General features: G+C 35.9%; 1 protein-coding gene across 2 annotated transcripts; it reads right to left on the minus strand.

Moving 5' to 3' along the window:
- Positions 1-1,697: 1,697 nt before the first annotated feature.
- LOC126819704 (TBC1 domain family member 2B) lies at positions 1,698-26,889 on the minus strand. Of its 2 annotated transcripts, XM_050547905.2 has the most exons (13): positions 25,663-26,889; positions 24,570-24,676; positions 22,484-22,569; positions 19,124-19,247; positions 18,089-18,209; positions 14,876-15,021; positions 13,978-14,077; positions 12,367-12,498; positions 9,910-10,047; positions 9,027-9,203; positions 7,677-7,811; positions 7,124-7,201; positions 1,698-6,357 (listed from the first exon to the last, which is right to left on the minus strand). In XM_050547905.2, exons 1-13 carry the CDS (start codon positions 25,849-25,851, stop codon positions 6,238-6,240), a joined length of 1,653 nt encoding a protein of 550 aa, XP_050403862.1. In that variant the 5' UTR covers positions 25,852-26,889; the 3' UTR covers positions 1,698-6,237. The 2 variants fall into 2 exon arrangements, with proteins under 2 accessions (XP_050403862.1, XP_050403863.1); XM_050547906.2 differs by lacking the exons at positions 22,484-22,569; positions 24,570-24,676; positions 25,663-26,889 and adding an exon at positions 19,880-20,483.
- Between the last annotated feature and the right edge of the window lie 781 nt (positions 26,890-27,670).

Genomic DNA, 27,670 nt, shown 5'->3' on the forward strand with positions numbered 1-27,670 from the left:
TGGATATCTCTACTTTCCATATATACCAAAATTGCCATATTGGAAATAACCACCCGATAAATACTTTTCTGGGAACCCATCTTTAAGCCTTTTTCCCCAGGGGTCCCATTCCACAAGCAAGAGTTGCCATGGCTTGGTGTGTATGTTGCTGGCTCACTAACTTAGGATTTTCTACAAAAAAAAGCATCTAGTCATCCCAAAAGACGAGGTCCTTTGTATACCATTGCAAATTGGATGAATTTTTGTGATTTCAAATGATTTTTATGAATTTTTAAACAAAGATTTGATATTAAATGAATGTGAAAGAAGTTAGTGCTAGATACCCAAGATTTAATGATACCCAGATTACAGTGTTAGCCCAATGGGTAATTGAGTAAAGACACTGGCTCGCTAGCCTTGAGGTTCCAGGTTCCATCCAGCTTGGTTTCCCGTTGTCAGTGGTGCAGGATGGAGGGGACAAGGATAGCTGCCCAGATGTCCGGATGGGACGAAAACCTGAGATCCCATGAACACAGAACAATAGGACATTAAACCCCATTTCATTTCATTTTATTACAATAAAAGTTTTAAAATATGACCTAGTTTGTCTTTCACTCTGATACTATCTGATAACATCACACCTAAAGGATACGCTACTGACACTAAATTTAAAACCATGAAAATTTTTATAATTCTAATTATTTTATTGCACTTTCTGGAACGGTACAAAAAATACATAATCATCAGTCAAATAAATAGTTTAACAATAATCAATGATGGCAACAATAATCAATGATGGCAACAATATTATTATTATTTTTAAAATTATGGAATAGAAAATCTAACTATGTATAGTATGGCACAGATTGTTGTTTAATATAATGGCACTTAATATTACACTATTTATACTATTATACTAATATTATAGCCTGCTATAAAAACAAGTATTATACTGTTTATGCTTTATACACTAATATTATAGCCTGCTATAAAAATAAGTATTATACTGTTTATGGGTAGCCTATTATACTAATATTATAGCCTGCTATAAAACCAAGTATTCTACTACTAATACCAGTATTGTTTTGTATTATTAATATGGGTATTACACATTGCAAGTACAATACTATTCATAAAAGTAATACACTGTTATTACCTTATTAATACAAGTACTACACTAATAATACATGTATTACGATTTATTATAATACACGTATTATACTAATAATACAAGTATTACACTAATAAAACAAGTATTATACTAATAATACAAGTATTACACTAATAATACAAGTATTACACTAATAATACAAGTATTATACTAATATAATTCGAGTGTTATGCAGTTACTACACTAATAATACAATTACTACATTAATAATACAAGTCCTACACTAATAATACAAGTACTATACTAATAACACAAGCATTATACTAAAAATGCAAGTATACAAGTACAAAACTAATAATGCTAAAATTATACTAAAAATGAATTATATTAATAATACAAGTTGTATACTAAAAATGCAAGCATTATACTTACAATACAAGTTTTATTATACCAATAATTAAAGTATTATACTCTTGATAAAGTACTATAGTACCAATACAAGTATTATACTAAAAATGCAAGTATTATACTATTAATACAAGTGCAAAACTATTAATACAAGTATTATAGTATTAATACAAGTACTACACTATTAATACAAACACTACCAAACTATTAATATAAGTACTGTCATATTCATACAAGTATAATACATGTACTAATAATATACAACTAATATTATACAGACTCTATAATATCCTACTATTATGTACATTTATTTTTAAAACTAATAATTCAAATATCATACTAATACTAACAAGAATGCTATAATTGAGTATTTTAAAAAGTAATTTCCTTTGTGTAACACAATCTGATTAAAACACAGATCCTATTTCGTTTCGTTTTTTAGTTCAAAATTTCGTTTAATTCATCTTTACTACACTAGGATCTGGAAGAGTTGTTATATAATCCGCGTTCTGGATGATGTGAGGGATTAGCCAAAATTATATACAAAATTATACAAAAGCAGGTACTACCGTTGGGTTTAATATTTTATAACTTTGGTTTACAGCTGTGCGTATATCAGCCAGTAAATTTAATTTGAAATGAACACAAGGAATCATTAATTTTATATAGCTGTGTCCATGTCAATACTATAAAAGCTCAGCCACATCTCTAGATGTCTAGAGCAGTTTATTTAGTATTTATGGGTAGGCGTGCGAAGAAGAGTGATAGAGAAGGGGGTAAGAGAGAAATGGGGTTTAACGTCCACTGGACACAAACTAGATCATTTTGGGACTAACATATGGTTCAATTTTATTTCAATAATTCGCTTGCGCATAGGGGTCTTTAGCAGTGGGGGGAAACCGGAAGACCCAGAGAAAACCCACGAGGTTGGACAGGCGACCCTACTCCTTGTCACGTACAAGCGGGGAATTGAAACCATCATCAGCTGAAAATTTTTGTGAAACAAGGAGTAAATGAAATTAAGGCAAGAATAGCTAGAAAGAATAGATTAACAATAATAACAATTTTATATAACAATTAAAAATACAAAATACACTGTACATGAAGTAATCACTTCAGATAATTCAGTCATATTAGAAACAATCATAGACAATGTGGCACGGTGCCGTGACCACTTCACTTCAGTGGGGCAAATTGGCACGGTACTCGGTACAGTACGCTATATAAAATATTTACCGTACCGTGCCCGGTTATAGTCTATGAGGAAGATGGGATTAACTCGTGCTCTCTAAGGTATATATACATGTAAATTATAAAGAGAGGGAGAGATGGGGTTTAACGTCCACTAGACACAAACTAGGTCATTTCGGGACTAACATATGGTTCAATTTTATTTCAATAATTCGCTTGCGCATAGGGGTCTTTAGCAGTGGGAGGAAACCGGAAGACCTGGAGAAAACCCACAAGGTGGGACAGGCGACCCTACTCCTTGTCACGTACAACAGGGGAATCGAAACCATGCCAATTGACTCAATGACAGACCTTATGATACAGTGCACACATGCTAACTATTGGGCCATTCAACTGCCCGACTATTTTAATGGAATAGAAATAACAGTCAGCTGTTTTATAAGTGAACAGTTAACCTCGAGAAAACTGGTTTATAATAAATATGAAACCTATATACTACAGCTGTTACATCATTAAAATATAGAAATGGTTTGTATAAAAATTATTCTTTATATAATAATCACGCGGATCAATAACAATCTTTTTACACATAAATCACTTTGACTAGGGTATACAATTATAACAAATTTTACTACAAATACTATAAATTCCAATATATTTACTAGGAGGCAATTGAGGTATATAATGATAAATGGAGACTTCGAATAATAACGAAACTGGTAGCTGCATGAGAGATATCTGGGACAGCTACTCGCCAATGACATAGATTTTCAGTTTTAAAATTACACAAACACAAACTGTTCCAATAACCAAGTTTGAATACTATAAATTTCAATATATATTCTGTGAATCAATTAAAGGAGCATTATGGGAGATTAAATAAAGAGTTGACAGGTCTCGCTATAATAGTTAAAAAAATAGAATATGCTCCACTCTGAACGGAGATAATAGCTTTTGAATTTTGGGCTAGCCTCGGCAAGATAAAAAAAAAAACAAAGTCTTGATTATCCATTTTTAAGTTGAATTATCTTTTAAAAAAATATATTCCAATCCAGTAAATATCGCAGGCTAGTGATGTCATATAGAGTTGATCATGGTCCTGTTTTGTTAATTAATGTCTAATTAACATAACATTTCAGGCCTAAAGAAAGACCGGCAATAGGCAGATTTAGCTCTTGCATAATGTATGTTTAAACTTTACAACACAGACACGGTATTAAAACAATTATGGAGAAACTAGTTTCATCAATCTCATTAAAATACAGATCTATATTTCATTTCGTATTTGTATTCTTTCGACGGCTTGCACTACATGAAGATCTGACCAGTTGTAGTGTCAGAGGTCATACGAGTGGCTTTTGACCTTAGACAGTAGATTAACCATTCAGCATTGATGTTTTTAGTGGGATTCCCATAGTTCTGTGCACCACACAGCAAGAACTCCTTGCAACAGACTGTTTCATTTGCTAATCCCTCACATCAACTAGAACGCATGTTATATGTAAAGACAAGTAAAACAAAATTTTGAACTATGAAAAACAACATGAAATAGAATCCGTGTTTTAATCAGATTGGAGCCTCATGAGAGATATTCAATTTTACAAATACTATAAATTTAAATCTATATTCTAGGAATTAATTTACACTTTATAACTATATGGAGCGGAATGACAATATTATAGATATTCAATTTTACAAATACTATAAATTTAAATCTATATTCTAGGAATTAATTTACGCTTTATAACTAAGGAGCGGAATGACAATATTATTGAATATATTATTTATGGTGGTTATATATTTAGCTGGGGAATATTGGATTCCCATTAAATCACCTCTGGCTAAATGGAACATTATACGCACCAAGTATATTATGAAATTTTAATGTAATAAAAGTGACACATTAAATTTACTAACATGATTAACATCAAATATAAATCAATTATCATACTGCTACATGTATTTTTGTTATACGAAGTGTGCATTTTGTAATTGTATTTTGTATTACGATTTTCAATAAGGAGATAAATTGACAATGTATGTACCTAATATGAATCTTATCTGAATCAAATATTGTTTAAACTAATTGAGACACAAATCTCAGATCCATGACAGGATATACAAAAATGACATTGCGAGCCATCAAAAAATGTCTCTTTTAGTTACCCAATGACAAATTCCTATCATAAATGCATGAAATATGCTGCTTTTGGTTGCTATGGTATTTGTTTAGCTTTCATTTTATTTTCAGCTAATTTCAAAGATATGTTTGGAATTTAAATACAGAATTACATTTTAATATAGCTGTTTTTTGAGGCATGTGTTTGTATATAAGTTTATATATAGTGAAATACATGACAATATAAAAAGGGTTTAAAATAGAGACAGTATTATATATGAGATTAAATACAGTAGACCTTATTTAAATTAACTGCTCTAAACTTAGAATCATTCCTGGTATTCTTAAAACAGTCACCGCATTCAATACGTTTATTGATGATTTTCTTGAGCGAAATACAAAGACTTAACCCTTTGGACATCCTGACGATATTAGGCCTATATACTAGCCTCCCAGGGTAAAAATGGACCAAAACATTTTTTCATAATATTATGAACTCTTAGGACCTGAGTGGCTAAAAAAAACCCAGCTAGAATTCCAACCAGTCGGTATATCGGCTCCCACAGGTATCTGTTCGTTACTGATTTGCCGAACAGGTACCTATGGTGGCCAGTATACCAGCTGCTCTGTACTCCAGCTCGGGTCCAAAGGGTTAAGGCTACAGTTGACCCATTTACATTACAGAAAATTCAAAAACTCTGCTCCAGAACCGTTCCTGATACACTCGCAAGTGGTGAACACAGTAAATGATTGTATATTAGTCTACAATTAATGTTTAAAACATGTTTGATTAGATTTAGAATAACCCCATGGTTAAGTTCCGGCTACGAACGGATAGTTTTAGTAACAGGGTCTGATATGCCCACAAAGACCATCCGTACGACAGCTACTCCTTCCCTCGGGCTGAAATGGTTGGGGACCCCTCTTAGGATAAATATATAATATCAACAAAGAACGAAGGGTTGGAGACCCTGGTTGTACGATATATAAGAGAGAGAGAAATGGGGTTTAACGTCCACTCGACACAAACTAGGTCATTTCGGGACTAACACATGGTTCAATTTTATTTTAATAATTCGCTTGCGAATAGGGGTCTTTAGCAGTGGGAGGAAACCGGAGGACGCAGAGAAAACCCACGAGGTTGGACATGCGACCCTACTCCTTGTCACGTACAACCAGGGAATTGAAACCAGCCAGCTGACTCAATGACAGACCTTATGATACAGCGCGCACATGCTAACCATTCAGCCATCCATCCCCCCACGATATATAAATATAAACTGATATGCTAACAACGAACAATGAACAGAAACTTAGCCTACGATTTAACATTTCATAATTTATAAAAATAAATATTTCTCATATTTTGATCATATAAAAACTTTAGTTAAATATCACACAATCACACTAAAACTCATCTTCAACAATCTCACGATATTTCCTCTTCATCATCATCGTCATCTTCATCATCATAATAATCCTTTCTATCTTCTGGTATAGCTTTGGAAGAAAATTTCTGTCGTATAATATCCAATTCAGCTAGTTCAGTCTGTACATGAAATGAAATGAAATGAAATATGGTTTAACGTCCTACTGTTGTGCTCAGAACTGGGCTAATGAAGACGGGCATACGCCATACAGTGTGCTATAAGGGAAATTTTGCCCGGACAGCAGCACTACGGCCTACTCTTGTATTAAATTCCAACTGTCAAGGGATCCTTTACGTGCACGCCAACATGTACACTGGACCTCGTTTTTTCATCCCATCCAAACAATTAGACAGGGCCTCCTTCCTGCATCAGCTAATGCAGGGATTGAACACCCAAATTCCAGGCTAGGGAGCCAGCGTCTTACCCACTTAGCCACCGTGACCCCCTAGTTCAGCCTGTAGATAAAATAATATTACTATTATATACGTCATTTTGGGACTAACATATGGTTTATTTTATTTCAATAACACATAGAGGTCTTTAGCTTCGGGAGCAAACTGGAGGACCCGGAGAAAACCCACAAGGTTGGACAGCGACCCTAGTCCTTGTCACATACAACCGGGGAATCAAGCAACCTTACTCCTGTCAAGTACATGTATGTGATTGAAATCATGGCACTTGACTCAATGATCGACCTTCTGATCTAAAACACACACACTTGACCACTGAACACCCCTTGGAAAAATTGTATATATTCTTATATATGACCTCTAAAATCTGTTTTAGTATCCCATTCGAACTTTGCCCATTAATGACACAAGTTAAAGCCACTCATGATTCGCAGTAAATATGACATCGGGGCGAGTTTTAAAAAGAAAAACTTACTCTGACTTGCTGTAAGTGATGTAGTCGTCTGGAAGACACTGTACGCATTGGAAATGGATTTAAGTCATGAAAGGCAATCTAAAACATATAGAATCAACAATCAGTTAAATTATCTAAAATATAAACAACAATTAACAATCTAAAACAACAATAAATAACAACAATCTGTTCAACAATCTAAAACAATAAACATTAAACAACAATCTATTAATCTAAAATATAATCAAACAACAACAATCTGTTAAACATTCTAAAATACCAATCTGTTAAACAACCTTAAACATAAGCATTAAACAACTATTTAAATTATAAACATTAAACAACAACTTGTTAATCTAAAATATAAGTAAACAAAAACAATCTGTTAAACAATCTAAAAATATCAACAACAATCTGTTAAACGACCTAAAACATAAACATTAAACAACAATCTAAAACAACAATCTAAAATATAAACATTAAACAACAAAATAAAACATAAACATTAAACAACAATCTGTTAAACAATCTATGTAATAGTATGATACTTTTCCAGACAATAAGTTACACGTACCTGTGATATTCTCTTTGAATGAGTTAATTTGTCTCCTATAACCCTCATATAACGATTTATTGCTAAAGAGCTGCTTTGTATTAAAATGTCATCTTCAACAAGTTTTAAGAAAGCTATAGCAAACCGGAACATCACCTGTAAAAAATAATAATCTGTCTATATCACAGAAAATCTAATTTTAATATTGCTAATATGCCTATATGTTTACTTAAAATGGTATTTTTTAGTTTTGTAATTTGCAATGTCCTTGGCTAGTTGACATCTTGCATGGTTTATGTCACATTAAAGTTCTCAAAAGAGGACACGTTATAATAACTTTTCATCCTAATTAACCATTAAAATCACACAAGTACAGTGGACTCTCTCACTTCCGAACTCTGATTACTACGGCATTCTGTGAATTCTGTCATCATTTTCATGTCCCGATTTATTTCCTTATTATTTCAACCAAAAACGTTTTGAGTAGTCCAGATTCTGAATATATTCCGAATAACGATATCAATCAGCGGTCCCGTCACATGATTTGCAATGAATTAACATTGGATAATCCAGCCTTCAATCAGTGGTCCCATCACACGATTTGCGTTGAATTAACATTGGATAATCCGGCCTTCAATCATTGGGTGTTAACCGACAAGCAATCACCAATCAATTATCTGTGAGCATAAAACACGTGTCAGTCTTTGTTGATTACCTTGATAATTTAATAATCTCTTGTAAGGGAGTGCTTGATATTTGATTTGAGTTTCTCACATCAATTACACACTCGGCAGATTCCAGTAGTCTACATCTATTACTTCCGGAAGAATATTGAGTATTCCCACATGTTGTGTAATCAGGCATATTGTATCGATCCTGTACAATGTCGGAATTGACAGAGTCCACTTGATACCCATGTTCCTGAAGCAACGACTGCGAGTTTTACAACATCTGGCCGTTGCTTGTTTACTTCACAATTCCCAAACTTATAGCTATGTCACCTACAGACACGTGAGCAGTAGCGTCCAATCAGAGGTTGTGACATTGTGACCTCTGCTGAAACCCTGACATTGTATGAACGTTGAACTTTGCAACTCGATTGTCACGCCTCTGGTCACAGGTAGACATTTTAGCTTGAAAGTGCGAGACTTGGTATTCGCGACGATCGAGGAATCTGATAGGCTCACAAGCTGGGGTTGTACCCAATCGAAATTAGTGCCGACATTTGTAGGGTATTACGTGAAGGCCTTGATAAGATGTACGTAGTTAAAGCGAGATCAAGCCCTCTATTGAAGATGCTGTATACAATGTTTTTACCTTACCGCCTTCATAGAGGAATTAATCGCAATTACTCAAATTCCAGGTTTTTACCTTACTGCCTTCATAAAGGAATGAATCCCAGACTTTAAGAAATGTATCAGGTGGTATATTATCAACGAACACGGTCAGGAACCAATTAAACGTAAACAATGATAGGTCAACATCATACGTCTCAAAATGGCTATATAACTTGGGTAACTTTTCTTGTATTAAGTCCTTTAATACTCTCTGAAACAAACAATAAATAGTTACATCATCTATGTACATTTTCTGACAAGGACAGCTGTATAGTCGTTCGGATGGTACAAAAAAAAACGAGGTCCCGTGTTCACATTGGCGTGCATGTAAAAGATCCCTTGACAGTTGGAATTCGATATAAGGTTAGGCCGTAGTGCCATTGTCCAGGCAAAATTTCCCTCATAGCACACTGTTTGACGTATACCCATCTTCATTAGCCCAGTTTGGAGCAGAACAGTAGGATGTTAAACCCCATTTCATTTCATTTCTATCAACAATTTGTGAACCATTTAACTCCTGGACTGCCCTACATTGCTGAAATCTGCTGAAATGAAATGAAGTTTAATACCCTACTGTTCTGCTCCTACTTGGCTAATGACAACGTGCATACACCATACAGTGTGCTATGAAGGAAATCTTGCCTGGACAGCGGCGCTGTGACCTACACTTATTTCGAATTCCAACTGTCAAGGAATCCTTATCGCCAATGTGTACACAGGACTTTGGTATTTAGTCCCATCAGAAAAGTCCTTGTCAGGCCCTCTGTACACGGAACTTCTGCTTTTCGTCCAATGAAGTCGGTTATTTCCATGCCCAAGCAGAGTCTGTTCAATTAATAAATTCCATTGATATAAAGCGTGTATTTTTACCTGTTCAACCTGTTCAACTACTATTGATATAAAACGTGTATATTTACCTGATCTGCCTGTGCCGCTGCTAATGTTTTAGTATAATAATCTTTAGGCATGATATGATCTACTATAGCTACTAAACACCAGAACGACTCCTCTTCTGTTAAAAATAATAACGCTATAGCTACAAGTCGATTTAAACCCTGCAATAAAAATAATATAGCTATAGTTACGAGTCGAATTAAACCCTGCAATAAAAATAAATGAAATGAAAAAAGGTTTAACCCTTTCAATGCTAGACGTAAATCCACTGCCTGTGCTAGACCCTTTTTTGAGGAAAAAAGGGAGGTTGGGACTGAATGCCAAGCAGTACTTATGGAAGCTTTTATGAAAAATCTTTTTGTCTGTTGGGATGGGCAGGAGGTTGGGCTAAGAGGAAAAAATAGAATTTTGGAAATTTGCATAATAATGTAGTCACGTGACGTCATGGCGGCCATTTTGGATTTCTCATTTCTCACTAAAGCTAACACGAAAACGAATTTTTCTCCATGAAATACTTAAAAGATATTGTTTTTTTCACTGGATTTTGATAAAGATATATAAAATGAACAAAAATATCAATAGCAACCATGAGCAATGTCGCCGCGAACACGCGCATCACGTCTCCCGCTGCCATGACCACGTGCGGATTGCAATACCTTGTTTTTACTTTCACTTTCACTTTCATCCCCAAGTCCCATATCATTATCAATATAGTCAGTCAATAGATCTACACGTTCGGGAATCAGGAATTACCTACGTCTTTTACGATCCAGCAGGCCAGCATTATTATCAACATCAGAATTATTGTCAGAATCTACTGCAGACACAGGGCTATCGTGTTCACATTGGGCTTGTTCATCATGCACGGGAGACATAGCTAGCCATGGGCGGAACGTCGCGCAACAAATCACACACTTCATAATACCAATCACTGTCCTGACTACTACCATTATCAAGTAACTGGAAACGAATTATGCGTATCACCCGCCTCGAAATTGTCCACGTGTTGGTCAGCAAGACGTCATTCACGACTTCGTCGAGAGTGCATCGTCTACGTTGTCACTATGCACTCCGCCATTTTACGGTTTGCCGCTTTGAAACACGTGAAATATGTTCTAGTGTATAGAAAATACAATAGATGGCACTTGCAGTTACGGTACTAATTTTAGCGAGGGCTTTACTGAGTACACGGTAATACCGGGTACGGGCATTTTACCGACATTTTATAATACCCGGTACTACCGGGTATACGCAGTGAAAGGGTTAAAGGACAATACTGATGTCAGTCATTATTACATATCTGATAGAACTGGTTAAACACGTTCTAAATATAATTTGATTAATTCAGAAGCTTTGAGATAATATTTCTCCTCATTTAGGTGCATACATGTTTTGGACCTCAGTTTTTATTACCATTCGAACAACTACACGCTTTTCATTATCAGACCCCTGTCCCACTGATAAGGAGGGGGGAAGAAGGCTGGAAAATCCTGAGCAATTCTTTCAGTCAAGACAAGTTTCAAACTAGGGAACTCGGACTTCGTGAGCCAGCTCCATTTTTACTTTGTCACCGACTTCATAAAAGTCACACATCACATTAAGGTCAGTGCTTAACTACATCACATTTAGTAAATAAATAATATTGTGTTTAATATATTGTAGATCGTTAAACACATGCTTTAGATCGTAAGGTCTGTCATTGAGTAAAGTGGTTGTAGTTTCGACCCTACACTTGTATATGACAAGGAGCAGATGCGGGTCGCCTCTCCAACCTCGTGAGTTTTCTCCGGGTCCTCCAGAATCCATCCACTGCTAAAGACCCCTACGTGTGAGCAAATATCGGAATAAGATTGTACTATAAAATTGTCCCAAAATGACCTAGTTTGTGTCATGTGTACATTAAATCCTGTTTCTCTCTCTCACATTAGAGGATTATTATAATTAGTGGTCTTAACCCTTTGACATTAAAATAGAGTTACATGTATCTGCTTAGTGAACAAAATGGAGGATACAAACAAGCAGGCATCCCTTCCCTTGAACTTTCTTTGCGGTAATTATTATTTTATACGCATCAATAATATGCATAATCATAAGTGCCACATTTCTGTATTTCGTTATGTTTATGAAACCATACTCATATAGTTTTAATATTCAAGACTGGAAACAAGGCACCTGTCACAAACATCGTCAGAAACAATTCAGGTCTCGTCAGGTTTATTTCCTCTGGTGCCTGTCATTTTGTCTAGCACAGATTTATTTTTGTTTTCTGTGTATTTATTGATATTATAAATACATGTCTGGCACAAAGTTCAAAATGTCAGTTCAGCGTTGTCTGATATTTTGTCAGATACAACTATATATAACCTTTATTTCCAGCACTGTTAATATTGTTCATTTCAGATATATTATCATTCTTCATGTAGAATAAAAATATTTACTATGAAATCCCCAAGGGTTATTTTCTCTCTACACATACTAACCTGACAGTAGCCAATGTCTGGATTATGCTTACTATAGGCCAATAAAACATGCCGTAGTTTCTTTATCCCGTCAGATTCTAACGATTCAAAATGGACGTTTGTAGGTAAGGTTCTTAATAAATCTAATTCTATCTAAAAATACAAAAATAAATGACATAATGATGAAACAAGACAGGCTATATAAACACTAAAAAACATAATATACAACAAAATCACCATGGTAATTTTTTCCAGCGTGATTCCCCCTTGTCAGTGATGCAGGACGGAGGGCCTGACAAGGACAGCTGTCCAGTCCTTCGGATGGAATGGAAAAGCTAGGTCTGTGTACACATTGGCATGCATGTAAAAGATCCCTTGGTAGTTGGAATTCGATATAAGAGTAGGCCGTAGTGCCGCTGTCCCTCGTAGCACCCTGTATGGCGTATGCTCGTCTTCATCAGCCCAGTTCGGAGCAGAACAGTAGGACGTTAAATCCCATTTCATTTCATTTCATTTCAGTATGGTAATATAAAGCTTGATAACGTTTCGAGGATCCATAACGAAATGTTGCTTTTATTAAACATACATTATGCAAGAGCTAAATCTGCCTATTGCAGGTTTTTCTTTAGGCCTTAAATGTTATATAAATTATTAATTGGACATTTATTAACTTATCCAGACCATAATCAACTACTGATGCCTTCGTTAGCCAGCGATATTTACTGGATTTGAATACATGCAAATATGGTGGTCCCTCATAGATTATTTGTAAAATGCCCAGAGTATTCCCAATCTAATTAAAATATAGATCTATATTTCGTTTCGTTTTTTATACTTTCGATGGCCTACACTACATGTAGATCTAACAAGCTATAGTGGGAGTTCACGTTCTATGACGTCAGGTACCAAGCAAGCGACATTTGTCCCGATTACGTCAGTCATTCGATTAACCATTTAGCCACCGCCATGTATTTTTTTATCTACTTTTGCTTTGTTTTGATTTCTATTGCCGCTAATGTCTACCCACAGTTCCGCGCAAAAAAGGTCAAATGCTTGATTCGATAGACCGTTTGATTGGCTGTCCCCTCATTTCAAGCAGAACACGAGTTAAATAACAACGCTTCCAGATCCAAGTGTATTAAAGACAAGTAAAATCAAAATTTTGAACTATAAAAACGAAACGAAATTGGATCTGTGTTTTAATCAGATTGTGTACAACCCAAGATTTTGAAATTATATGGTCTGTAAAGAACCCAGTACGAGAAATGAACGACTAGATAGAGAGAGAGAGAGAGAGAGAGAGAGATGGGGTTTAACGTCCACTCGACACAAACTAGGTCATTTCAAGACTAACATATGATTTAATTTTATTTCAATAATTCGCTTGCGCATAGGGGTCTTTAGCAGTGGGAGGAAACCGGAGGACCCGGAGAAAACCCACGAGGTTGGACAGGCGACCCTACTCCTTGTCACGTACAACCGGGGATTCGAAACCACGCCAGTCGACTCAATGACAGACTTTATGATACAGCGCGCGCACGCTAACCATTCAGCCATCCAACCCTTCAAATGAATGACTAAGCGATATCAGGTTTACAAACATATGTTTAGCAAAAATAAAATAACTATTACCTGTTTAGCTGAATTGGATGATTTTCCTTTTTGAACTAAATCTTTATAATATGATGGACCTAATTTAGTCTTCGTTTCTCCAACATACAAATTAATACACCTGAAAAAAAATTTATTTCATATCAGTAATTATAAAAATAAAATAAAATGAAATGAAATGGAATGGGGTTTAACGTCCTACTGTGTGCTATGAGGGAAATTTTGCCCAGACAGTGGCTCAATCGTCTACTCTTATTCTGAATTTCAACTGCCAAGGGATCTTTTACGTGCACGCCAATGTGTACACCGGATCTCAGGTTTTTGTTCCGTCCGAAGGACTATACATTGCCATTTCCAGCTCCCCTCCCCCATCCTACACCACTGACAAGGTGGAACCACACTGTAAAATCACGATGAACTTTCTCGACCAACAACCAATGGAGGGATCGACCACAGGACCTCCGGGTTAGCGAGCTGACGTCCTACTCACTGAGCCACTGTGGCTCCCAAGTAAATATGATATGGCCATCAAAATATTTAAGCCTGATTACAACGTTCTGCGTATTATTTCTGGGAATAAATTCGCTCTGAGAGAGAGAGAGAGAGAGGGAGAGAGAGAGAGAGAGAGAGAGAGAGAGAGAGAGAGAGAGAGAGAGAAATGGGGTTTAACGTCCACTCGACACAAACTAGGTCATTTCGGGACTTACACATGGTTTAATTTTATTTCAATAATTTGCTTGCAGGTAGGGGTCTTTAGCAGTGGGAGGAAACCGGAGGTCCAGGAGAAAACCCACGAGGTTGGATAGGCGACCCTACTCCTTGTCTTGAAATGACCTAGTTAGTGTTAAGTGGACGTTAAACCCCCCTTTCTCTCTCTCTCTGTCCTGTGTATAAAATCACGGAATGTGAGATGACCTACCCTCTCCATATTTGTTCTCTGTATTCGTGTGGAATACCTAATCGTATTAAAGTTTTTAATTCTGGAGAACGGGTCAGATATTTTCCACTCTGACCAACCATAAAGTTCTCCCATTTTACTTGATGTGATGTCGCTTCTTCCGCTTCCTTTAAAATAAATAAATTTCATATAAAAATAACATGTATGATAATATTAAATGACACATTGTTTTATTATTAAAATTAATTAACAAAATTGTATATTCATTGCAATTGATGGAAATGGTGATCGACAGGGTGAGCGTTGCATGACACATTGTGATATTAAAAAACATATTTTAATATTGCTACTTTTGATACTGACACATATTGATACTAAATGACACATATTGATACTGACACATATTGATACCAAATGACACATTTTGATACTGATACTAAATGACACATATTGATACCAAATGACACATTTTGATACCAAATGACACATTTTGATACCAAATGACACATTTTGATACTAAATGAAACATTGTGATACTGATACTAAATGACACATACTGATACATATTGATATTAAATAACACATATTGATACCAAATGACACATTTTGAGAAAATATTAATAACACGAGACTAAATCATAATATGGCATCAATAAATTACTACTTCTCTCTTCCAAACTCTATAAATATTTCTAAATCGATAAATCCAAGTTAGATCTATAATTCCAAAGTGAACCCACAAGGTTGGACAGACGACCCTACCCTTTGTAACGTACAAGTGAGGAATTGAAACAAAGCCACTTGACTCAATGAGAGATCAATGATCTAAGCACACATGTTAAACTATTTGCCCCTCCCCCTCTCCTACCTTACCTTTATTTAGCATGGGATAATTATCATTTAATTTCCATGTGCACAATGGAGTTAAAGATGCATTAAGTAAGATAAAAAGCTGACCGGTCTTGCTATAATAGTTTAATGAAATGAAATGGGGTTTAACGTCCTACTGTTCTGCTCCTAAACTGGGCTAATGAAGACGGGCATACGCCATACAGTGTGCTATGAGGGAAATTTTGCCCGGGCAGTGGCCCTACGGCCTACTCTTATATCAAATTCCAACTGCCAAGGGATATTTTACCTGCACGCCAATATGTACACGGGACCTCGGTTTTTCGTCCCATCCGAACGACTAGACAGCTGTCCTTGTCAGGCCCTCCGTCCTGCATCACTGACAAGGGGGAAACCTCGCCGGAAAATCTGGATGAACTTTCTCGGCCAATGCAGGGATTGAACACCCGACCTCCAGGCTAGCAAGCCAGCGTCTTACCCACTTAGCCACGTGATCCCCTGCTATAATTGTTCCTACATAGATAATTCAGAATTAATATATTGAAAATTACATTTAGATTACTTCATTCTGAGTCAAGTTATCAATGTTTGAAGTTTGATGTGGCAAATATTGTTTATTAATTGAGACTCTGCCTCGCTTCTCCATTTTTAAATTAAATCATTAAATGGCAATTGCAGTTTATATTTCTGCCATCCAACATTCTAGAAAGTTAATTAGAGAGAGAGAGAAAGAGAAAGAGAGAGAGAGAGAGAGAGAGAAATGGAGTTTAACCTCCACTCGACACAAACTAGGTCATTTCGGGACTAACATATGGTTTAATTTTATTTCTATAATTCGCTCGCTAACCATTCAGCCATCCAACCCCCCAAGTTGATTATAAGCTTGTCTAAAAAATAGTTTAAATAACATTTGAAGACAAAATAAAAACCTGCAATAGGCAGATTTAGCTCTTACACAATGTATGTTTAACAATTGGTTTCAATCGCACAAGAAGTAGGGTCGCCTGACCAACCTTGTGGGTTTTCTTTGGGTCCTCTGACTTCCTCCCACATCTAAAGACGCCGAAGCGAATTATTGAAATAAAATTGTAAGGTCGTCTGATAACTTTGTGGGTTTTCTTTGAGTCCTCTGATTTCCTCCCACTGCTGAAGAGCCCTAAGTGATTTATTGGAATAAAATTGTACCATATGTTCACTTTCACACAATATATTTATTATATAAAAGAATAATAACATCAATAGAAATTTTCTATGTTAACGGACGAAAAAATTACGGTCAACGGGTCACAATATCTTTATTATTTTAAAGAATAATAGAATCAGTGGAAATTTTCTACATGAACGGATGAACAAATTAGGTCATCGTGTCACAAGTGTTAAAGTACAGAATAAAGAAAATTAAAATCAATTCTTGGTTAAGCTCTCTCTTTATAAAATGGATATCTGACCTCAATTAGGTTTGTAGATCAATATGGGATACATTGAAATATTTATAATACATCTGCTTTAAAAAGAGAGAGAGAGAGAGAGAGAGAGAGAGAGAGAGAGAGGGTTTAACGTCCACTTGACACAAACCAGGTCATTTTGGGACTAACATATAGTTTAATTTTATTTCAATAATTCGCTTGTGAGTAGGGGTCTTTAGCAGTGGGATGTAACTGGAGCACCCAGAAAAAAACATGCAACTAAGTGCACATGCTAACCATTTGGCCATTCAAACCCCCTCTTGTTGAAGTAGTGGAAAAGAAAGGAAAATAAGGTAGCAAAATGAAATGGGGTTTAACGTCCTACTGTTCTGCTCCGACTGGGCTAATGAAGATGGACATAAGCCATACAGTGTCCCACGAGGGAAATTTTGCCCAGGCAGCGGCATTATGGCCTACACTTATATTGAATTCCAACTGTCAAGGGATTCTTCACGTGCATGCCAATTTGTACACAGGACTTTGGTTTTTAGTACCATCCGAACGATTAGACAGCTGTCCTTATCAGGCCCGCCTTCCTGCATCACTGACAAGGGGAAACCATATCGGAAAAATCTGATGAACTTTCTCGACCAACACCGGTAGCAAACTTGCAACCACTAGGTGAGCGAGCAAGCTTCTTACCCATTTAGCCAGCGCCTTGATCACCTAGCCACCGTGGCTCCCGGAATACAAGTTGGGTTTAAGTATAAACAAAATGAAATAGTGTTCAATGCTTTACTTTTTTGCACCCAGCTAATAAAATGGAGTTTAAAGTCTTAATTTTTGGCATCAAACGAGATAATGAAATGAAATTATAGATTAAATTCTCACAATATTGTAGGTTACGAGAAATTCTCATAGCGCTATATGACGTATCAGCCCTTTAAACAACCTATCAACTGTAGACCTGTATTATTACCTTGAGTTTATTGGTCAATTTATCCGATTCATCCTGTAACTGACCAGCTCTGGCTAGTATAAGGTCCACGTCATCATCATATACCCATTTCTGGAAACCATATTTATCGACTTCTTGAGTACTACCAAAAACAAAATATATCATATTAAACAGTTACCCAGGTATCATTTAATCTTGTGTATCCAGCACTAATTTCTTTCATATTCGTTTAATATCATATCTTTGTTTTAAAATTTGTAAAAATCATTTAAAATCACCCAAAATCGTCTAATTGATTATTGATGTATGATGATTAATTTTTTTAACAGTGATAAAGAAATTAAATACTTGTAAATTGGACACTCATTATCAAAATTAATTAGTCAGCTTTAAACTGGACACAAGTACAAATTAGATGATTTTTACGAAATTTTAAACAAAGAATTTACATTGAATGAAATTTTCTGTCTGAAAATCTTCTAGGTTCAATTCTAAGCAAAAAGAAAGCGATGCTACAACAATTAAACATACATTATGCAAGAGTTAAATCTGCCTATTGCAGGCTTTTCATTAGGCCTTAAATGTTATATAAATTATTGATAAGATATTTATTAACATGACAAGATCATAATCAACACTTGATGCCATCTGATGATTACAATTTTAAACAGATTTGAATCTGATCTGCGATTCAATACTTATTCATGATTAACCGTAAAAATTGATAAACAAGACTTTGTTTTTTTATTGGTTTTCTCAGATCAGAGTAAAATAATTTGATTGAAATTTTTAGCATACTCCCTTTACATTATCTATTTTTTAACTATTAGAGGGGTTTAACATCCACTCGACACAAAACTAGGTAATTTCGGAACTAACACATAGTTCAATTATATTTCAACAATTCGTTTGCACGTAGGGGTCTTTAGCAGTGGGAGGAAACCAGAGAATATGGAGAAAACCCACGTGGTTGGACACAAATGTCATCATAAAGAAAATTAACTTTGAATTAAAAGCTGTACTTTCCATTTTTTTTTACATTTTTTTTTTGTTTACCTTTGTGAAGAAAGAAACAACTGCCGTCTGTCAGTGACTCTTTGTGTTTTCTCCGATTCAAGAGCATCTTCTAATAACTGATTTATCACCTCCTGTTTCTTGGCCTCTTCTGACTCTTCACCACCTAGATCAAAAAATAAAAACAAATATTTGTAAAGGAAACACTTTTAAAATTAACTTGTCAGCCAACACAACAGGAACTCACCAGCAGTTTTGTCATCACAATTTGGTTAAATGCAGCGGAAGACAACTAGGAGAAGAACCCTAAATTTGCCCCTTCACGGTACACCTGCCGAACTCCTATTTGGTCCAGCACATTTAACTGAAAAAATCTGAATAACCCAAAGCCATGAATCATTCATACCAATTTTTACCAAAATCCTTCAAACACTTTCTGAAAAGAAGTCGATTCTGTTTCAATTTGCTCCTCTGTGGTTTGCTCCTCTGTTCTGCCCCTATGGGATCCAGCCCTTCCAACCTTGTGGGCTTCCTCCCACTGCTAAAGACCCCTTGAAATAAAACTGAACCATGTGTTAGTCCCGAATCAAAGAAATCTATTCCGCCCTGTCAGCTGTGTTTGCGCCTACTCTTTAACCAATTGCAACTGCAAAGGGTTCTTTCACGTCCACACCAATATGTATATACAGAACTTGGTTTTTTCTTTCATCCAGATAACAAGACACCATTTCTGTTATTAAGTCGAAAACTGTTGAGAATGAAGATATCCCAATTTACATCTGAAATCAACGTTTTTACCTCTTCTTTTAAATGGAGATTTCGATCTACTTCTGCGTTTTTGCTGCTGCATGCGAACTCGTCGCATATGTCTACGACGCTCCAACATCAAGGTAGGAACTGGCGTCATCCCGTCGTCCAAATCGACACATAACAATCGAAATAACGTTCGCGACATTTTGATATTGTATATTAAGTAGTGTAACACTTTGGTCCTTAAGACAATATTGGTTCTTTGAAAAATTGTTGCTTCACTCTGTCTATAGAGTCAAATCACATATGCTTATTGACCGTGAATATATATTCATACATAAAAAAACAGTGATATTTTGGTAAAATCATAACCATTGTCAAAATATCCATCAAATTCTATCTGTATATTGACCTATGGTTGGTAGACCAAATAAGGTAAATGTTTCCTCCTTTAGTCTTGTGAAATAAAGAGGTTTATTCCATATTTGGGATGGAATTTAACGTCAAGGCTAGTTTAAGACGTGCTGAAATTAAGGTGTTGAGCGAGATTGGTCAAAGTTCACCCAGATATTCCAAGCAGCTATTATTATTGAGAACGAGGAACCTTCAAAGCCATTACAGCTTAACAATAAAGTTGTAAGAACCATTTATTCTGTAGGGTTTTTACGATCACGAAGAAAACAAACACAACAAGAAAAGAAGTCCGATAGTACTACAGTAGCTCTATTCGAAAATCATCTAAAATAAATCACTGTGAGGATTTCTGCTCCATAAATCCATCAAGCGTAAAATCATAGGAAATCCGACCATTCCTAAAAATTGTCCACCATTCCGAAAAACAGCCTATCCAAATTAAACCAATTACATCTCCACAGTTTCACACTGAGCTACTTTCACAGCCACTGACTTGAATTGAATGATATAAAAACGACTCCATTTAACGTAACCTTAATTACGAATCAATCACATGTGCTATAAACATTTTAATATTTAAATATCCATTAGAGATGTACGAACAATACCGTTTGTCTTGCATAAATTATAAATCAAGCTGTATTTGTGAGTTTTTGTGTATGAATCCAACCTGTTACACCAGGAACAAACTGTTGGTATTGATTACAGTATGGACTATATAAGATAATGGTGTTTATTGAAGCTGTCGAGACAAATTATATCAAATTACTCAGTTATTTATACAGTGGCTGACAGAATTCTGTTATACATATTAATAGTAAGTGCACGATGGGCCACACAAAACACAAACAAAACATGCTGTTTATTCATTTATACAGTGGCTGACAGAATTCTGTTATATATAATAATACTCATAATAATAGTAAGTTCAGGAGGACCACACAAAACACAAACAAAACATGCTATTTATCCGATTTCTGATGCACCCATAATATATATAAATATATAAGAGTGAGAGAGAAATGGGGTTTAACGTCCACTCGACACAAACTAGGTCATTTCGGGACTAACACATGGTTCAATTTTATTTCAATAATTCGCTTGCGTGTAGGGGTCTTTAGCAGTGGGAGGAAACCGGAGGACCCGGAGAAAACCCACGAGGTTAGACAGGCAACCCTAATCCTTGTCACGTACAACCTGGGAATAGAAACCCTGCAAGTTGACTCAATGACAGACCGTATGATACAGCACAGCGCGCACGTGCTAACCATTCGGCCATCTAACTCCTCGTATAAATCAAAGTGTGTATGTGGGAATGTTCACGTATCACGCTTCGTTGTCGGGATTCACCCCCTCATATGTGGTATCAAATTAACCAGCATTACCCCGTGAATGTTTTAGGCCAACACATTTGGGTCCCTGGAGAATTTGGGCCCTTGAGAAATTGTGGCCTTGGTGAATTTGGGCCAAGGGTGAATTCGGGCCACAGTTGAATTTGGGTCCTGGACAGTTGAATTTGGGTCCTGGGCAAAGTAAGAACAGGGGGACCACACCACAGACAAACAAAACCCACATAACAGAAATGAAATAGGGGTTTAACATCCTACTGTTCTGCCCCGACTGGGCTAATGGAGATAGGCATATGCTATAGAGTGTGCTATGAGGGAAATTTTGCCCACGGCCTACTCTTATATCAAATTCCACCTGCCAAAGGATCTTTTAAGTGCATTCCAATGTCCCATCCAAAAGACTAGACAGCTGTCATTGTTAGGCCCTCAGTCCTACACCTGCACCACGACAAGAAAAAACCACACCAGAAAATCTTGATGAACTGTCTAGGTCAAAACCGGAAGCAAGTCGCCATCTCCAGCGTCTCACCCAATCTGGCTTCCCCTAGGTTTCTATGATACACAATTGGAACACACTACACATATAATAGTAATAACTCACTATTCATTAAAAACGAGTTATAACTTGATCCAATAAAACAAACAGAGCTATATTTGGGAAAATGGGAGAGAGAGAGAGAATTGGGGTTTAACGTCCACTCGACACAATCTAGGTCATTTCGGGACTAACATATGGTTTAATTTTTATTTCAATAATTCGCTTGCGCGTAGGGGTCTTTAGCAGTGGGAGGAAACCAGAGGACCCGGAGAAAACCCACGAGGTTGGACAGGCGACCCTACTCTTGTCTTGGGAAAATGACAAGGGGGGATGTATGACAGTTAAACCTACCTAGTTTTGGTTTTTCTAATTCCTTTAATAGATATAGATATTTACTCCTTGTCTGTAGAAAATCACCTTCTAGTTTGGCTGTATCTCTACAAAATTAAATTATATATCAAATGTAAAGATAGGTTGCCAGGCAACGAAACATACGCCCACAGCAGCTATATCGTCCGGGCAGTCAACAAGAGTTGTCGCATATTTTTACTTTTTTCGGTAATGAAACATTTATAATACATTAAAATCTGATTAAGAGTAACAACTCATTAAGTAATTATCAGAAAACCATTAGAATTTGTTTGGTTTTTTATAAAGTTATGCCCCATGCTAACGTTTAGTATACGAAACTTTTAACATCATGGATTTAGCTGTTCAAGTTATAAAGATTCATTGAAAATCAATATACTTGTTCATCTCAAGACCTTAAACACTGTGTATCAATTTAAAGTCAATCGGATATTAACTTTAGCCTCTAGAGCATCCACAAGATTTTTCAAAGTGATCAAGGGCCATAACTGGCAGTAATTATCGGAAATCGCCGAAAATTAATAGGCTTCTTCGTCTCATGACCTTAAACACTGTGTATAAATTTAAAGTCAATCGGATATTAACTTTAGCCCATAGAGCGCCCACAAGCAATTGTGGACGCCGGACCGACGGACGAGGGCGACAACAATATACGCCCACAACGCCCACATTGAATGTGGGCGTATAAAAAATGACTTGTATTTTAAAAGAGAGAGAGAGAGGAGAGAGAGAGAGAAGAGAGAGAGAGGGGGTCCACTTGACACAAACTAGGTCATTTCGGGACTAAAATTTGGTTTAATTGACTCAATGACAGACATTATAAATTAACACACGCACGTTAACCTAGCTACGAGAACGTAACTAAAAATGTTGAGATATACTGATGTGCTTGTTTTTAGCTACGATTGGGTGCCTTTAGATCCAAGTGGCAAACTCAATTTCTTTATTAAACATACATTATGCAAGAGCTAAATCTGATTATTGCAAGTCTTAATTTAGGCTTCACATATTATAGAAATTATAAATTAGATCTTTATTTAAACAACAAGCCCAAAATCAATTCTGTAGACCCACGGATGGCTCGGTTACAGTTTGGATTTAAATAGGATTTCACTGATTGATTAAAGCAAACGATTGGCCAAGGTGAAGATACATTTGACTACCATTTCTAGTCAAGTATTACAACGATGATAACTTTGTTCAGAATAAAGTAATTTGACTGAAATGTTCAATATATTCTTCTTTCATCGTCTACTTTTGAACTGTTATAGCAAGAATGGCCAACTCTCTATAAAAATCTCCCATAATGTATCTTTAATGCATTTAACATCTTAAAAATAAGATAATTTTATACTATTATGACTAATTAAACTTACACCGTTTAAAAATGGCGTTCCTAGTAACGGCTTAACGCATCGATGTTAAATACGATGATTTATACCTAATTCAGGTAGGATTATATGCTTAATTGGATTTGGGTGTGGCAGAAATATTATAAATAACAATAATCAATCATTGTTTTGATGATAAATATTGTCAATTTTGTTTACTGAGGCCTGATGTGATTTGCGTTGGGCTTTGCTAGGTGGTCCTATATAGCACCATCTCTGATCTCGAAACACGGAGGGTTGAGAGATGAGGTTTGTTATCTAACGTTAACCTAATCGGCCACACAAATGCCTTGGTTTATAAAGACAGAGATCGGCCAATTGATGTATGTACATAGAAATAAATATAGCATAAGTTAGCGGTAGAAAAATATAGCAGAAAAAAATATCAAGTAAAAATAAACAAAAAAAACCCCCTCAAAACAGAAAATAATGTCTAGCAAAAAACAAAACAAAAATACTAAAAAAAAAACAAGTAATTTCCAGTAATAGGAGAAAAGCAAAATTTACATTTGTATCTAGTAAAAAAAACAAAAACAAACAGAAAATAATATCAAGTAAAAAAAACAAAACAAAACCCAAAACAGAAAATAATGTCTATCAAAAAACAAACTTAAAACAAAAACATGAAGTAAAAAGACTAAAACACAAAGTAATATCCAGTAAAAAGCAAAATTTACATTAATATCATTTTCTCTCTGGTCATATCATAATGGCGTAGTTCATTCAATTCTAAAATTTCTTTACTTAAGAATTTATTCTGTAATTCATAGGCTTTACATGCATCCTATATTAAAAAAAAAACAAACAAATATTAGTGTTTATTTCAAATTCACAAATTCAAATATAAGAAATACTTCGTCACTGGGGATGCAACAATAGACCTTCACCAATTCAAAGCTGAGCAAAGCCTCAAACACTGGAGATGCAACGATACATTGAAATATTTAGTGTCATACAATATACACAGAGAGAGAGAGAAATGGGGTTTAACGTCCACTCGACACAAACTAGTCATTTCGGGACAAACATATGGTTCAATTTCATTTTAATAATTTGCTTGCGCGTTGGGGTCTTTAGCAGTGGGAGGAAACTGGAGGACCCGAAGAAAACCTACGAGGTTGGAAAGGTGACCCTACTCCTTGTCATGTACGACCAGGTCATACAATACACGTCCAATTCACAATACATATAAAGTCATATCAATACAATAAATATTTCGAATGAGACGGGATATATAGTCAAGTCAACAAAATACAACACAATCATTTCCATGTGCAAGAGTCGGGAATATTGCTACTGTTAACAGTTTCTGCCTAATTATCTTTGAATTCCAGCTTGCTCAGGTGGACCTCTGAAGTAAAGATCCATCCTAATATCCCATCCACAGACGCCCCATTCCCTTATATCACAGCTACTGCTGCCTCATGACGTAATGTCACAGCAACATCTGCCGGAGGTTGTACTAACTACAAATATAAATAATCTGAGCAGTTGCTCTGGTGATACAGAACTGTGTCGGTCCACCCGAAACTACCACTTCAGCCTGATGAGTTCGAACTTAACCAAACTAGTCGCTTCATGAGAGACTCCTTCTGTGCTCTGGTCCCCGATGACTATATAAAGGGAACATCCACAAATCTCACTTAAGCCCAACGAGTTCGAACTGAACGAAACTAATTGCTTTATGAGAGAAATCTTGGTCGATTACTTTTCACATTTCTAGCTGACTAGTCGACTACCAGACCCCAAAATACAGACACAAATACTAGCCTTTAAGCTTTCAACTTCTTTGGCACTGGGAAGTTCAAAATGCTTTTGTTGGTTGGGATAAGTTGTTGGTTCTCCGTTGGTAACAGATACTCTATGTAAATGGTCACCATGACTATTTTCTAATTCATAAATTTGCGATGTCAGTTTTTCGATAATCTCATTTTTGGCCATAAGCATTTCTTGCAACATGGCTGAATGTTCTTTGATTGACGCACACTCACTTTCAAGCTGCCTGAAAATTATAAAAAGTTAAGTGATGTGATAGTGGACGCTTTGGAGGAACCACAAAAAGTACTTTGTTCCGACCCTCCCCCTCGACATGGTTTTAGAAACCTAATTAGGAATAATAATTTGTGATTTCAATTAATTAATATGCATCTGATCAATCAGCTATAATAATCGTGGTCGGTGAGTTGGTAATCTGTAATGGTGGGTGAGATGGTGAATCTGTAATGGTGGGTGAGTTGGTAATCTGTAATGGTGGGTGAGATGGTAATCTGTAATGGTTGGTGAGATGGTAATCTGTAATGATGGGTGAGATAGCCATCTGTAATGATGGGTGAGATGGTCATCTGTAATGATGGGTGAGATGGTAATCTGTAATAATGGGTGAGATAGTCATCTGTAATGATGGGTGATATGGTCATATGTAATGATGGGTGAGTTAGTAATCTGTAATGGTGGGTGAGATAGTAATAGATGAGTTGGTAATCTGTTATGGTGGGTGAGATAGCCATCTGTAATGGTGGGTGAGATGGTCATCTGTAATGATGGGTGAGATGGTAATTTGTAATGATGGGTGAGTTGGTAATCTATAATGGTGGGTGAGATGGCCATCTGCAATGATGGTTGAGTTGGCCATCTGTAATGATGGGTGAGATGGCCATATGTAATGATGGGTGAGTTAGTAATCTGTAATGGTTGGTGAGATGGGCATCTGTAATGGTGGATGAGATGGTAATCTGTAATGATGGGTGAGATAGCCATCTGTAATGATGGGTGAGATGGTCATCTGTAATGATGGGTGAGATGGTCATCTGTAATGATGGGTGAGATGGTCATCTATAATGATGGGTGAGATGGTCATCTGTAATGGTGGGTGAGTTAGTAAAATGTAACATGCATATATACAGGAGAATAAATAGGTCATAATAATATTAGTTTTCTGTTGTTAGATGTCATGGTAACAACCCAACAGTGAGGCTGATCACCCCTGTCTTAAACCCAAAATAATTAGATGATACTCATTAATCACTTCCTCATTTATCTTTTTGTAAACTGCTTACCATGCTGCTGAACTTGAGCAGAAAATGCTCATATTTACCTTAGTCACGGTATTGATATAATGAAACTATATAACAAGTTTCATCAAATTTATCAAGTTCAAGACATTAAACATTTACATCAAGGTTGGACAGGCGACCCAACTCCTCATCACATATAAGCGTAGAATCGAAAGCACACCACTTGATTCAATGTCAGACCACACGTTAACCATTCGGCCACCCCGACTGTTGAATACTTTAATCCTTAAAGCTACAATTTCATATTTTTAAGTTATATTTTTAAAATTTATTAAAATAAAGCCTTAAAATAGATGGTATCCATAAACAGTCCTACCTTGTTAAAGCATAATCCTATTAATCCTATAATTCACTATTGCCAGCTGAGAAATTGGCAAAAATATCATTTTCAGCTTCAAATTCAAACGTTTGAACATAGCTATTCCATGGAGGTAATAGGAAAACAAGGGAGGTAATTGTGTTATTATTTTCTGTATCAATGATTTTTAAGGGAGGGAAATAATGCCCATGATCGTATAATAGTGAGTTAATAACCTACTGAGCAAAAGACATAGAAATAATTATGTTTTGACTTTCTTAGAAAATATGAAATTGTAACTTTAAATAGCATTTGTTTACAGAAAGTGACGTCACAGAGAGTTAAACAGCGGGAATTATTCATGAATATTTCAAGTACTTAAACTGTTAGATTTTATAAATTTATT

This window comes from Patella vulgata, chromosome 4 (genome assembly GCF_932274485.2).
Source record: "Patella vulgata chromosome 4, xgPatVulg1.2, whole genome shotgun sequence".
Taxonomy (NCBI): domain Eukaryota; kingdom Metazoa; phylum Mollusca; class Gastropoda; family Patellidae; genus Patella; species Patella vulgata.